Source organism: Mollisia scopiformis (assembly GCF_001500285.1).
Source record: "Mollisia scopiformis unplaced genomic scaffold LY89scaffold_11, whole genome shotgun sequence".
NCBI lineage: Eukaryota > Fungi > Ascomycota > Leotiomycetes > Helotiales > Mollisiaceae > Mollisia > Mollisia scopiformis.
The window spans coordinates 610,150-624,628 of NW_017263591.1; the positions used below are offsets into that span (position 1 = coordinate 610,150).

The 14,479-nt window shown below is 47.6% G+C and overlaps 4 protein-coding genes across 4 annotated transcripts; all 4 read right to left on the reverse strand.

The window, feature by feature from the left end:
• Window positions 1-3: 3 nt before the first annotated feature.
• LY89DRAFT_54274 (WSC-domain-containing protein) lies at window positions 4-3,502 on the reverse strand. Its single transcript, XM_018208202.1, has 10 exons — window positions 3,236-3,502; window positions 2,778-3,162; window positions 2,584-2,724; window positions 2,290-2,421; window positions 2,113-2,227; window positions 1,764-2,046; window positions 1,605-1,671; window positions 1,306-1,541; window positions 203-1,256; window positions 4-148 (listed from the first exon to the last, which is right to left on the reverse strand). Exons 1-10 carry the CDS (start codon window positions 3,323-3,325, stop codon window positions 39-41), a joined length of 2,613 nt encoding a protein of 870 aa, XP_018071826.1. The 5' UTR covers window positions 3,326-3,502; the 3' UTR covers window positions 4-38.
• A 5,510-nt stretch (window positions 3,503-9,012) lies between these two features.
• LY89DRAFT_54330 (uncharacterized protein) lies at window positions 9,013-9,557 on the reverse strand. Its single transcript, XM_018208206.1, has one exon. It carries the CDS (start codon window positions 9,389-9,391, stop codon window positions 9,092-9,094), a length of 300 nt encoding a protein of 99 aa, XP_018071827.1. The 5' UTR covers window positions 9,392-9,557; the 3' UTR covers window positions 9,013-9,091.
• A 612-nt stretch (window positions 9,558-10,169) lies between these two features.
• Window positions 10,170-11,273, reverse strand: LY89DRAFT_684516 (uncharacterized protein). The gene is made up of 3 exons (XM_018214897.1): window positions 10,869-11,273; window positions 10,487-10,813; window positions 10,170-10,433 (listed from the first exon to the last, which is right to left on the reverse strand). The coding sequence occupies exons 1-3, from the start codon at window positions 11,235-11,237 to the stop codon at window positions 10,410-10,412; spliced, it is 720 nt and encodes a 239-aa protein (XP_018071828.1). The 5' UTR covers window positions 11,238-11,273; the 3' UTR covers window positions 10,170-10,409.
• Window positions 11,274-12,287: 1,014 nt separating this feature from the next.
• Window positions 12,288-13,769, reverse strand: LY89DRAFT_733323 (uncharacterized protein; the record flags this gene model as incomplete). The annotated part of the gene is made up of 1 exon (XM_018219784.1): window positions 12,288-13,769. One exon carries the CDS (start codon window positions 13,767-13,769, stop codon window positions 12,288-12,290), a length of 1,482 nt encoding a protein of 493 aa, XP_018071829.1.
• Between the last annotated feature and the right edge of the window lie 710 nt (window positions 13,770-14,479).

The window sequence follows — 14,479 nt, forward strand, 5'->3', positions numbered from 1 at the left end:
ATTAGTAATGAGCTCGCAAAGGGGAAGAGGAATGAAAGTTACCTATTTCCGGCACCACAGTACTCCAGTGAGTTTCCTGGGCAGACCTTGTTACAATCGGTTGTTGCAGCCAAGACACTGCCTGTGTTGAGAACATTTCCGCAATAACCTACCAGATACTCATTAGTCACCATCCAAGAAAAAAGAGCCACGAGGTACATACATTGAGTAGCGTACTCCACACCGGCATACGTATACCCTGAGCAGTAATTCACACACTGCTCAACCGTCATCGTAGAGTTAGTGAAACTCTTCGAAGACAAAGCACGCATGCTTGTCGCCTCAGTATAACAACCGATCCATCCATAAGTACCGACCACTGCTTTGTGTTGAGGTCCGGTAGGAGGCGCAACATAAGTCTTACTTTCGTAAACGGAAAGGCGGTCAGCGGCTCCGCAAAGCTCGGCGGAGTTTCCAGAACATGGTGTGTTGCAAGTACTGTCGAGAGCTCGAAGGGTAGAGTTCAATGTGTAGCCGCAATAACATTCTCGCCCATATTCGGTTCCAAAGAAATCGTATCCGGTACAGTTTTGAGCGCAAGATTCGAGGGTCATGGGATCGTAAATGAACTTGTTAGCTGCAAGTGATCGAGTGGTGCCATCGATGAGATCTGAGTAACATCCAATGTAGTTGAATGTGCTGATAACAGATGGTTCTGCTGCATTGAGGCCGGTGGTTGTGTAGACCACATTGCCCGATGCCGTGCTACTGGAAACGAACGAGGTGGTCGAGGATGACTGAGTTGATACCGTTGAGGAGCTACTGGTCTTGGACACACTGCTCGAGGTTGACAATGAGCTGCTGGAGCTTGGCGATGAAGAAGTCGACAGCTTTGACGAACTGCTGGAACTTGAAACGCTAGAACTTGAGCTGGAGGATACTTTGCTTGATGATGATGACGTGGTTACAACAGAGCTGCTGGAACTTTTGGATACCGAAGATGAAACAGAAGTGGAAACCGTTGACGACACTGTAGATTTCGAGCTGCTTGACGTTGACGTTGGTTTTGACGATGAACTCGACGCAGTTCCTGCAGGTCCTCCAATGGCGTAAAGCACATTGTTCTCCGTGGTATAAATCCTGGCATTACCGAAGACTGGTCGTTGATACTTGTTCAATCGCCCTGATGCCCAACCGAGAGGGATTTGAGTCAAATTTCCGTTGGCGGGAACGGCGTGGAATGCTACAACACCCTGGTTGGTATCCGCGAGCCAGACCTAAGGGAGGTTAATTGAGACCATGAGAAGGTTATGAGAGTGTACTCACGATAGCTGAGCCTGCTTGACCATTCAAACTGGTGACTGTGGGGTTTCCTGTACAAGCCAAGTTACTGCCTCCTTGGCCAGCGAGGGTGAAAAGGGGGTTCCCACTCCTGTCCAATGAATAACTGTATGCATAGAGTGGTCCTCCAGTAGGACAGAAGTAGAGATATCCGCCTTCACCTGGGTAACTTCCCACACCTCCATAGAACTTAGCTCCACTGACGACGATCTGCTGGAGAGCTTTGATATGGTTAGTTCACGTGATCGAAATGAAATGTAGTGAAAGAGTTGGGAATAACGTACTGGCGTCTTGAATTCCATTCTTTCCATTGTAGAAACCTCCTAGATTATCGGCGTTCATGATGTAGACCTAGAGAAGCGACAATATTAGTCTCATATTTGACGCGTCACTGGGTTTGGAGATGTCCCAAAACGGAAGGAAGAATGAGAGAAAATGCTTACAATGCCATCCTTCCCGGAAGAAACCGCAATACCATTAACTCCTACACCAGGCGCTTGGAATGTATTTCGATCCAGTAAAGCGACACCTGATGAGCCCATATCCGAGTCACCTCCATCGAGTACGGTGTCGAAGTTGTAGGGCTCGAAGTAATCGGCTTGGGTTAGTGTTCCAACGTTGGGATCCACAGCAAATTTGGCCACGACTTGTTCGAGCGTGCTGCTGTAGGTATTGCCACTTGCAGCTGTGCCTTGGACCTTGTTCACACCGGCACCAACACCATTTCTATTATAGAGATTTCGAATTAGAAAAGAGCCGATGGACGCTCTAGGACGGAGTGATTGAACCTACCCAGTTGCGAAGTAAACATTGTCACCGTTGACAGCAAGACCCATTCCACCATGCCAGATACCAGCTTTGCCACCGGTTTGTTGTTGGTAGTTTGTTGGCTGGGGTGATGGAGCACCTATTTGAACTTGTGTTAACTCCCACTCTCTTGGCTAACGGGAAGATTCTCATCAGTCATACCTGGAGCGGCTACCATGGCTTGCATGTTGGTAACAGTTGCTGTCGTCTTGCTGACAGAGACGAGCATTCCTGTGTAGTTGAAATTGTCACAATGGCCACCAAATCCTGCAACGATACTGTTGCCAATCATAGCTAATAAATATGTTAGTACTGTCAAGCTGATAAATGATTGGGCAGCTCCGAGTAAGAGTCGTCTCAAAGTCCCAGAAACGGTCAACATATATTTGCTGCCATCTCCCAACTCCGAGACCACTCCCATCCTCAAAGCTACCAGAGAAAAGAATAGTAATTTACCTAGACCTGGTCGTTGCAAAAGTGTACCACCAACAAAATAACGGGTATTGTCGTTGGTCGCATAGTGTCCCTCCATGATAATCGGGAACCCAGCAATGTCAGTCAATCCAGGAAGTTGCACAGCGTAGAACTTGTATTGTCCTGTCAAGAGTCAGAACACATCATTCCTTCCGTACCTTGAACCTCCTACTCACCATTCAGAGTTCCACTGCCGGTTGCAGCACCCTTGTATCCCTTGCTGAAGAAGTACATGATATCGGTCGCTGGATCAACAATAGGAGTTCCTGTGATGCCAATCGTCGGCGAGATATCACCACAGTCTGAATCTGTCGCTTGGAAGGGTGGGTCCAGGGTTCTGGTGTAGAGAATGGCGCCGGTCAATCCATCCAGGACGCGAACAATGTTCTGGTGGGATGCGGTGATGACCAGCTCGTGGGCGTATCCATTAGGGGTGTATGTGATGGGTTTCGCACTGAAGTATTCCTGAGCATTAAAAGTACTGGACCAAGAATGAACATATTGGGACAGCTTGGTCGGATCAACATTATGATTAGGTAGGTAACCGGATTGTGCGGTGTCCTATGGAGGGTAAGTACTGCATCGCGGTACCAAGGTATCTTTTGCCCAGGCTCTGGAATGAGGATATACTTACTGCATCTTGATACTGGTCAGTCGAGCTCACAGCTCCTGCCATCCACGGCAGGAGAGCCGCTGTCAAGCATGTCGCGACGGTGAGCCGCATTAAAACGATTGGATAGACGACGATATTGTCTCAAACTTTCTCACGCCCACAAACAACAACCGCGACGGAGGGAGAATGCCAGAAACGAAAGCTTGGCAAACTGCGCCTTAAAGAACGTCGAGAGGAGAAGGAAAATAATAATCAAAAAGAGAGACAGCGAGCAAAAGAATGTAACTGCTGTAACGGGAAACCAGAAAAGAGAGACCCAGAACGAGAGACTACGACCCAGGGGAGAGACTATCGATTTTAACAATCCAGCCAGGGGTAAGAAAGCTGGTAGGGCAGGTCAGTAAACACCCAGTGTGCAGCTCAGCAGCAGGCCAGGAGCAACCAGTAGCCAGCAGCAGCGTGCACACTAAAAGGATCTCCTGCGCCACCGAGGCCTATGCCCACCAATGGCCCATGAGCAGTGCGTCATTGGTCCTTCATTTGAACCTGTACCTACCTGGACGTCCCTGTGCCTGGCCTGTCCTCTCAGCCTCGCGCTGTCAGCTTGACGGGCGTGCGGGTGGTGGACGGTAATGAGGTGCATCGCACCGCAGCAGCACGATCACGATGAATCAGATCAGAACTCAGGAGAGGATAAGCATGAATCTGACCACTGGGACGCGCGGGAGGTATCTTGGCAGAGCGCCCAAAGCCGTTACGGTCCTCCGACTGGGACGGTGCCACCACGTCGTCGCGGTGAGTTGCTGAGAGAGACAACGGCTCAAGAGCAAAGTGTGCCGGCTTGGTAAGACGACCGAGACGCAGAGATTGGTTCCTGCGTGGCCGGGCTTGCATGGCGTTTTCGTGGTGCATGGTGCATTGGTGAAGGCTTGTTCTGTGCCCAGACATAATTTACATGAACGAAGTACTGTAAGCCAGATAGGAGGAGCGAGCGACATCAGATGAAAAAAAATGAGAGAAAGTGTTGACGGTGGCGGCCCAGCCACATGGTCGCCGCGCTGGATGGGGGTAAGCGGTGTTTCAAGACGCAAAGCTTATTAAGTACTGGGAATTAGGACGCTTTCGTTCGTATCGCTGCCGCCCAGCGAAATTGGCTTCAGCCGCTTTCCGCTCCTCGGAGGCAATCAAGCTTTGTGGTTGACGAAAAAACGAAAACAGAGAGACATGGCGAGAGACAATTAATTCACCGAGTGCGCGTGCGTCAGGCGTACACAGCGTCATGTTGATTGTGGAAATATGTATGTCAACTCGTACCCTGTACACTCGACACATCAGAGATGTTACCTACCTACCTACGACTGACAACCATCACTCAATCAGTTGTCCGCACTGCAAGTATCCATGCACCCATCACTCAGCTCCCCACGCTGTACAGAGAACAACAGACAACAAAGCAATAGTAGTTAATCTATTGTATCTGCACTGCTGCAGTGACAAGACGATCTCAATCTTCTTCGAGCTGACTCTCGACCTTCTCGACCATCTCGACCTTTTCAGCTATCTCATTCCTAGTCTCCCACTACTTATCTATTGATCGATCTCCCCTCCCCTTGCGGCATAGCGGCAAACCCCGCTCCCATAACCCTCCAGCCCTCCTAGCTAATCTCCACAGGGCTGGCTGAGACCGACCCAGCAGAACAAGCTTCCTTCATCCAAGGTTTCTCTCTCTGCGCCCACCGCCTACCGCCTACCGCCTACCGCCCACCGCCCACCGACCGCCCAGCCCAGTCAAGATTTGATTTATTTCCTTTCGATCGAAATCTCCAAACGAGCCAAAAAAAATGTCCACCAGTGTCACCACCATTCGTCACCCTTCAAGCCCAGCTCTCGGCTCCTTCCTTCCTCTGCGGTACCCCCATCCATCATCTATACCCCCATCTCAAAGGAACCCCCCCCAAAAAAATTAGTCCCTTCGTCTACAATACCTCTGCCTGCGCTTATCTCCAAGCAGCCCTTCCCCTGTCTATCATCATATTAAAAAAGCTGACGGCGGGCGCACCTGCAGGAACACCGCGGTCGGGGCTTCCTCACCGGGGAACGGGCCAGTTTAATCTACTGGGGTACGGATGACTTAAAATAGGATACTTGCATACATACATGCATGTATGCATTGCGCGCTCTCGTTCACAACGAGAAACGAGCGAGAGAAAAAAAAGCTTAATTTGGTCGGTGCGTGCGTGCGTGCGTGCTGATCGGATTCGTTAGTTAGGTTGCTGACGGACCGGACGCATTTGGTGGTTATGCGAGTTGTTGTGGATTAAATGCCGCGATGCGATTTCTGTCTGAGGGTTGGGGATGGGGGATGGGAAATTCGATGTTGGAGAGGTGAGGACGGGACCGGGAGGTTTACGAGGGAGGGAGTCATGTGGAAACCATGTGATAGGAGGAAGGTCGGAACAAAATTCAACACGAAGATCTCTCGGGACACAGCCTCCCTTCCTAGTAAGTTTGTTGTTAGACTTTGTTGCAGGATTCAAAACTCTGTATGGTACGCTCAGGTCAAACTGTACGCCCTTCATCGCACAAAATTGACGAGCTTACCTACCTATTCCATACCTTCATCTTCTCTCTTCCTTACCAACGTGCTTCGCCGTTCGTACTCTCCAACGCTGAAGCACATTCCCTTCTCGGACCGCAGAACATTTCATTTATTCATTTATTTATTTATTTATCTCTCAAAGTTGCCTGCTGATCCATCGAACGATACCTTCCTTCCTTCCTTCCCCTTCACGCTCTTGCCGAGGTAGCGAGGTTCGGATTCTTGCGCGGGGGTTTTTTTTTTTTTTTTTGGGTTCTTCGATACGATTTTCTGAGTTTGATTGATGATGGGTCGGTCGGTTTTAAGTTTATCTTAGAGTTGTTATTATGGTTATGGAGAACGACGATCGGGAAATGGTGTCTTTCTTATTTTGTGGGTCGGAATGGAAAGATGGGATGGGATGGGATGCAAGAGAGATCTTCGTCACATGATTTCTTTCTTTCTTGTCGTGAGGTCTATTTCTTCTTTCTTGCTTGGAGGCATCGAGGGACTGGAGAGGGTGGTATCGAGCGATTTGAGCTATGTATCGATAGTTTCGAGGTGTGCTGGTTTCGGTGCAGTTGAGTTGCACTTTGTCCTTGGATGTTGTACGTTCTTGGTCTTCGCGCTTTCGCATTCATTTCCTTGCCAAATCTTGTTCATCGAAATTCTAAATTGAGTGTTTTGAAGCTCTCTTTCCATCATACATACATAGTGCGAAACATAATGAAGGCCACAGAAGTCTGTTTTGATATCATTGCTCTGCTCTGATGGTACGCTCTTACCAGAGATCTCAAGACCGCGACAAGTGGTACGTCCAACAACAATACTCCTTCGATGGTATTCCACCTACCATCTACCAAGATACAACTTCATTCTATGACTTAACAAGGAACTCTGCTCCCATGGACAACTCACCCTCACCCTCTCCCCAAGCTTTCCCTTCACACTCCACCTCTCCTCCTCCCCAACCTCCCATACAGAATGCATCCTAAACTCGCATCACACATTCACAACAGTAAAAAAGCGTAAACAACATAAAATAACACCCCACGACCTCGTTGTCAGCGATCGATCCCCAACGTGGCGGCCGTGCTGCTAATAACCAGGGTGCCGTATGCAAAGCTGCAGATATTCATTTAATTTTCGAAGATAAACTAGTCTGCAGCTTAGTATTCCTAAGTGCAAGGTCTAGTCATCTACATTCCCAAGAGCACGGTAGGTCTTCATCAGCATACCTCTTTTCGAAGCAATGGACAAGTTTATAACTAGATACTTTCATGCATCCATAAACGCCCAAATCGAATCCACGATCCCTTCCCCAGCGCTTCTCCCTCTCTCCCTCCCTGAAACATAACCTGCAAAACTACCTAGGTAGAGGAAACAGCACTCCATTGTATCGTGAGAAGTGCGACGTGAGTGTACGCAGACCAGGAGGTGGGTGGCATTAGATAGATCGAGGTCCTAGTCGGGTTGCGGAGCGGGGTGAGGAGGAAATTTTCATGTGAGAGAAAGCGATCGGGACTGGACGTCGGTGGATGTGAAGTGAGGTGCTGTTTGTAGCTACGGTACGATCGAGTGAGAGGCTGCGATGGAAATCATTTGAGGTTTGGGTAGGTAATTTTCGTATGTAGGTATAGAGGCTAAGATAGGTTGGAATCGGAGACGTATGCATGTAGTCTTGTCCTGAGAAGGGTTGTCAACAAGGAACCGATATCTGAAAACGTATTCGTTCTATAGGCCCAGTGAAGTAGCAACCAAGTCTACTCTCTCGTTCATTCCTGACGCAAAACCCAAGGAGGGGTGCGTGTTTGATGGGAAGAAATGCTCGCGGGGTGCTTTTCATTAGGGAAGGTGTACATTCAAGGAATATTTAAGGATGCTTTGAATAGCGTAATGTGATGTGGTTGTTAATAGAAAAGAATCAACTTTTACCGCACCGTTTTATGATTTGAAACTATATACGACCGCTGGCATCAAATGGGTCGAAATTCATTCTAAATACCGCGTCACAGGAACAATTGCTTGATCTCTTCAACGATGGAGCAGTCATAAGCGATACGGTATGGAGACTCTCTTTCACATACACAAGTGTGCCCATGTACTTTGAAGTCGAAACGAAAATTTATCGCCCTCGTATATCTCGTCATATTCGGCTGCATGACGAACTATTTCTGTTCCATTTGAAGAGTTTTAAGGCAGACAGATCTCGTATCATCATACCTTGCAGCGCTGTATACTGTAGTTGGACCGAAAAGGGGTGCTGGCTTGATATCTCTTACCAACTCAGTGGAGAAGAAGGATGAGTGATAGCATAGCGCGCGTTAGCGAGATCATTAAATGATGCATGAAACTTGACACAGCCAGTGTGGGGAAGTTGAACAGGAAATAAGAAGAACATTTATGAGTAATAAGGATTGTAGGAGTCTGAACAATGGAGAGTGACATTATAATTTTCTCATGCGAGAGGCTAGACAAAAGAAGCGAGTTCGAAGAGCGCAGCAAAAAAATCTCAACAAAAACTCAAAATCAGCAAAACAAAAAAGGTCAAACAGTGTTCCTCAAAGCAAAACAGCAAAACTTCAGGAGCGGCCTCCGTAATGGGGCCCCTTATCAAAACCCCCCTCGGTTGTCGAGGTGGGGGGGGTTTTAGGCGTTCGATTGATCGTAATGGCGTGTGTAGCAATGCTACTCGGGCCAGGCGTAAACCAACTGAACCATCCCAGCCCGTTAATGACCTGAACTACCTGCCTAAGTAGCCGCTGTTAACGGGCTGGTGACGAGAAAATGTTTATTTAAAACTATATGTGTGCAAGCGACTAGCTTCTTTTTGGCGCTAAGCGCAGCCTTGTGTCAACATGCCAATGTAATAAATGGCGCTAGCGATCTGAGCAAGGCTTTTAGGTGTGTTTGTTGATTTTATCTATAGATAATAGACGTACTGTAGTGGTCTGGCTGTAAAGCACCACTTGATGTACATTGCACAGTAACATGAGCATTCTTTGGCCGATGCTGTTTTCACACCGGACAATAGGTTGCTCTACGTCCCTGTGTGTCAAAGAATGATGACTATTGCCAAATACTGACGGGATGGTGTCCTCATTAGGTCAAGTCAATCTAGATTTCCATGGTCTGGCCAGAAGTCGGAGTGAAAAATGAACCTTTGCTGAGATCGAAGTTGAACTAATCTCGAGAGTGAGAACAAGACTTGCTCAAAGACCTGCAGAAAGAGAAAGGAAGACTCCTTGAAGTATCATATGACCTTTCCATGGATACCCGAACTTTATAAAGCATCCGCGCTACACCATTCTAGGCCGATACCTTGAGCTGAGAAGCCAAGAAAGTTGTCCATCAAAAAGCACACTTGTAATCCTACCCACGACTGGTTGGCGAAGTACGGAAAGACTCTCTGGATCCATGCCCACCAAAGAGTTTTCGAAGTCATCATATACACAGCGACAAGCACATTGATCCATTCCATCCCTTCCGAAGCAATCGCAGATGAGTCTGTTGGTAATCGGGAGAAAAGCGGCCCAAAACATGCTGCCAATACCACCAGTCATCAAATTTTCGATAAGGTCTTCGACTTCGTATGCCATGGGATTGGACAGCGACCCGGAGACACGGTTCCGAGGCTAGTTCTTGATGGCAAGGATGGCTCCAAGCTCTTGCTCCTCGAGTGAACTTGGATCAGCAATTTTTCGAAGGGATATCGAACCTGATGGTGGAACAATGGTCTCGCGCAACAAGTCCTTTGGCCAAGCCTACGAACACGTTAGAGGTGCTTGAGCTCAGCCAACGAATCCTTACCAGTTATTCGTGCGGATCATCCCTCTCGCATCGACAATCATGCCACAGACAACAGCATTTGGAGCCCATCTTCATTGGAAAAAAGATCGCCCATGGTACTTGGCGGTTTTTCCCGCTCCGCTCACTTCGAACAATGCAGCTGTGAGTTTTCTGCTCTAGTACCGTGACGAGATCTCCAACCTCTGGAGCATCTTCCCAGCACATTTCACTCGATGTCCGCTTGACAACTAGAACAGCTCCAACTTTTTGACCTGCCAAACTCCAAGGACTGTTCACCCCATCATGTTCAGTGGCGTCGTCCATTTTGAATCCCTCGAGACTTTTGGTGATTGTTGTCGTTGGCGTTAATGAACCAGCGAAGCTTGATTCTGAAGCCATAATGAACGATGCTTCTCAGACTGAAGTTTCTGGGAAGGAACAAAAATATGGAAATTGATTTAAAGTCTCTGAACCTCCATGGCAAGTGCAAACGGAATCAGGGACCCGCTAGTCACGGGAGGTATGTTTCATCACAAGCAGCTCCCCTCACCGCTTACTGCATATGCGACGCTTCCCTGATTGGAATTTCTTACAGTCAGACTGTGCGGTACAAGGATACCACTCGATTCATTACACCTGCCTAATCCTTTCCTGGAACTCCACATTTCACAGGAAAGCATCGCCATCTTCGGTTACAAATTGTACAGTATTCAATTCGATATGACGACCTCTCCGCAAATAACATTTGATTACCAAGCCAAAACAACAGTCAAACCCTGAAAACCTCCCTCTGGCAAAGGCAGTTTTGTTCGTGCCAATTTCAAAGTGTCATGGATGCTCTTTGATGTACTTCTGCATCTTCAAGTTAACAATCGGCCGCTGCCCGTGTACCAAAATGAACTTACCACTGAAGCAGGAAAGTCCTCATAGACACAGTGGCACTCCCAGTTCTCTTCAGAATAACAGGCACAAACTTCACGCTTGCCGGCCGGGAAGACGGACATCCACAAAATGTTTCCCTTGCCGCCGGTACGCAAGTTTTGGACCCTCACGTAAGTTGACTCCTCGCTGAGAACTGGCTCCAACAACTCAAGGTGATCTCCAATCTCGCAGTCGCACATTATCGAACCGTCATCAACTCGTTGTGCTCTGTGTTTGAAGACGAGAATTGTACCAGGCATCTGGCCGTACATGGTAGCAGGATTTGCCAAGATGGAAAACTCTCTGCGTGCCTATGAAGGAAGATAAGCATCACGATGACGACGACAACAGCAGATTGCAACTCACGAGCTGAGATTCCGACCCAAGAGTTTCACACCGGCAAAGTGCTTTAGTGCAAGTGCACCTCTCGCCTATCTTCAACGGGAAGAAGCTGGACCATGGAATGTAGCTTGATTTACCAGTACGGAAAGACCTCACCGCACACTCACGCACGTCATGCTTGATAATCTTCACAAAGTCTCCCACTTCTGGCTTGTTCTTAATATTCGGAGGGGTCATTATTCGCTTGACGACCAGGATTGCACCAACTTGCTGGCCAGCGAAGGTGTTTGGATCGAGTGCTTGGATGTCTTTCTCTGCTGGATTGGTCTCCATTTCGCTCGGAACATTCGTCATTGGAGTGTCCCCCTTACTGGAAGTGATTACCGGAGCCATAATTCCGGAGTGTTCATGGGCCAGATGAAGGAGTGGTGCAACTGATGATGATGAAGAAAAAGAAGGAAAACATAAATGAAGGCATTTTAAGCTGTACTTAAGTACATGAGTCCATGCTAGAAGCTTCTTTCATTTTGAGCGTCCACAAAGACGAAGTCTTCCCCGCGTGTATATGCATAGGAAAGATTATGTAGCCAAAGAATTCCGTACTTGCAAAACATACTATTTCGCCGGGAACAATTCGGACATGTTGCAAGACAATACCTGTATTCTTTAAAGAGAACCAAGAATGCAGGAACCTTGCCTCTTGCGTCTTATGCCATGCACACTTCCATCCTATACATCCGCCCGAATAAGTCTTTTTGATTATCTCGCCAGCTGTAGCAAACTGCATCATACCCAGTTGAGTTGACATGATGTAAAGCGCAGCTCGTATATCTCTAGGGCATTTCAAGGATGGAAACAGCGCAAGCTGTAGGTACCTAGAGACCAAGGTCACCTGACTATGACCTGAAATTTGCCCAAGTGGTCAACATATTAGTGAGAATTGATATATATGGCTGTGAATTTCAATGATCTAAAGTTTCAAAGTCAGCCATTGCTCTGAAAGTGTTGATTCGCAGAAAGCTCACTCATATTATACTTGGTGCCTTGAAGCCTTACTGTAGGCATGACGATCCAGACTTAGTTTGGACCCTGGTGCGAAGCTCATATGATCGTCTCTGCCCTTCTTCCCTTCTTCAACCCATCCATGATTTTGTAACATTCAGCACAAATATCTATGTACATATGGTCCTACAAGCATTGCTGCGCCTCCTACAGAGAGGAACCAATGTATAGAGAGATGGAAACAGTACAGATTTTCAAAAAGTAGGTGTGCCCCCCCGTGATTGTTGGCAATTGAGCTTGATGTCCCGAGGTCTTCCACGGAGAGACTATTCTAGTCGCCATAACTCGCCATCCAAAGGAGCTTGCCTTGCAGATATAGACAATAGTAATTGTTTCTCCTATGTAGGTTTCAGACCAGGCTGAGATAGCCATTGCCTGACATTAAGCGTGGTATGCTTCGTCACTCTTTCTGTCGCTGGGGCTGACTTCAAGTGTTTCTGCCACGGAGAAAATCTTCTGGATGTCAGGAGTGGTCGACGAGATATCGCGTAAGTTGAGTCCAGGAAGTGACTTCACTAGCGACTTTAGTGATATTGGCGTAGATGGTGTGTTAGATTTGGTGGAAGATGAAGGAGATTTTGGTAGTACATTGTCCGTTCCAGCCTGGGTCTCTGGCGGAGCTTCGAAGGGGTCGAGTTCACCTAGAATGAACCTCGCGATGAGATTTGCCCGTTGAAGTTTCCGTACCGGCCTTCGAAGGAGTCGGAGGCGTCGAACTTCTCGTTGTCGGGCCATGCTCGAGTCATTCTCGACTTGAAGAGCCTGTCTTGCAAGAATTTCATCCCATCCTTCCGAGATTCGGGCGCATCGATTTTTGCATCTTCGGGGCTTTTTGAATAATTTGGAATGACGGACGACGGGATGACCGATGTGATGGACCTGTTTTTCATATATTTCGTCCTCTCCTCTTAACTTCCGAAGGCGCCGAGCTCCGCGTCGTCGGATCTTGCTCGACAGACGGTCGATGTAAGAGGCTCGTCTTTCAAACATCTCATCCGTAATTGTCTGCTCAAAGAGCATGTCGTCGTATTTAGGAACCCTGATGAGAGGAGTATTAGCAATTGCTTGCAAGACCAATAACTTTGAATCAGTCTCTGTAGGTTGGAGTGTTTCCCCCGTGCTTTGGATGGCAAGCATAAGAAGTAGTCTCATGGTGAAGTTGGAATCATTACCTGCATTGTGGAAGTATCTCTCACTATGCGGAATGCCCAGTTTATCCACTAATTTCCCCAGTCCAGTTCTCACATTGAGGTCAACTTCATCGCCCTTGCGAGTGACCGCACGATCCTTAAGCTCAGGGAACAAATGTGTGGCTACAGCCTGCGTATCAAGAACTTTGACATCTGGTAGAAGAAAGTCCTCGCTGGCCAACCACTTCAAGTCAGAGCCTAAGCCGTGACCCACCACCACCAATTCTCGAGCTGCATCGGCTCTGGAAAAATTGTGTAGGATGAGTCGCAGTTCAGGTTTATCTACAAGAGCAGATTGGCCAAAGATGAAAGTTTTCCGAGGAGCACGAGATATAGGTTTTTGTTTCGCCTTCCAAAATTCAAAATTGTAACTTTGAATCGCTCTTTGAAAGTCGCAGATTGATGAAGAGGTAACGGATAAGTCTCTGAGATGGCGAGTATCCAATATAGAAATTCCTATCTCGCGGATGGCTGTCGTACTGAATTCACAACCGATCGAGATGAATACGGGATCAACTGAGGCCTGTTGGATGGTTTCGGTGTCAACTTGAGACACTGGTATGCCGAGACTTTGCTGGAGAAGACGTGTCATTACTCGACCTGCTGATGAAACGTCCAAGGCCGACCTTGGATACTGTGTGGGACGCAGCAACTTGCCGTTGAGAATACGCATCTTTCCGTTGGTCTTTTGCTTGGCGTCGAATTCTGGGAAAATAGGGCCTTTGCTCGAAGTTGTTCAGAAATCATATTGCGACAGAAGCGTTTGGCGTCGTCATGACAAGCTATACGTTTTCCTAGGTTGAAATGTTTTCAACAAGGGGACATTCGAAGTCGCGGCTCTTGGTTTGGTGGAAGATGTCGATGTTTGAAGACCGCCAGCATAGGTAGGTAGGTATTTTAAGGTAGCCTTGTCACGTGTGCGCGAGTCTCAATCTCATGGAAGATATACTAGGTGACTCTTCTAGCTGCCACATGAGTAGTGAAATTGTTGGGTAATTGATATTCTGGTTGCCAAGGAATGTGAATCCCGAGGTCATCGTGCAAGTTGCGGTCACGTGCTACCATAAACGCTGAGAGTCCTACCTACAGATAGGTGAGTACAATGGGGTAAGAGTTATACATAACAGAAGAGTCTAATAAGAAGTATGAGCAGTCCGAAATCTTCCAAATCATCATCTGGCGCTGAATTTTCAATTGGTCTGGGACAACGTCGTGCAATAACTCCCTGAATGTCTCAACCGCTGCTGGGAAAACTTCTGTAATTTGATGCTCAAATACCACATATGTCCAGAAAGACAGCTATTGAGTTTTATTTGACTTAGAACCAGACCAGAGGTTAAGATATCCCAAGATCTTGTTATCAGGTTCCACAATCATGAGCTG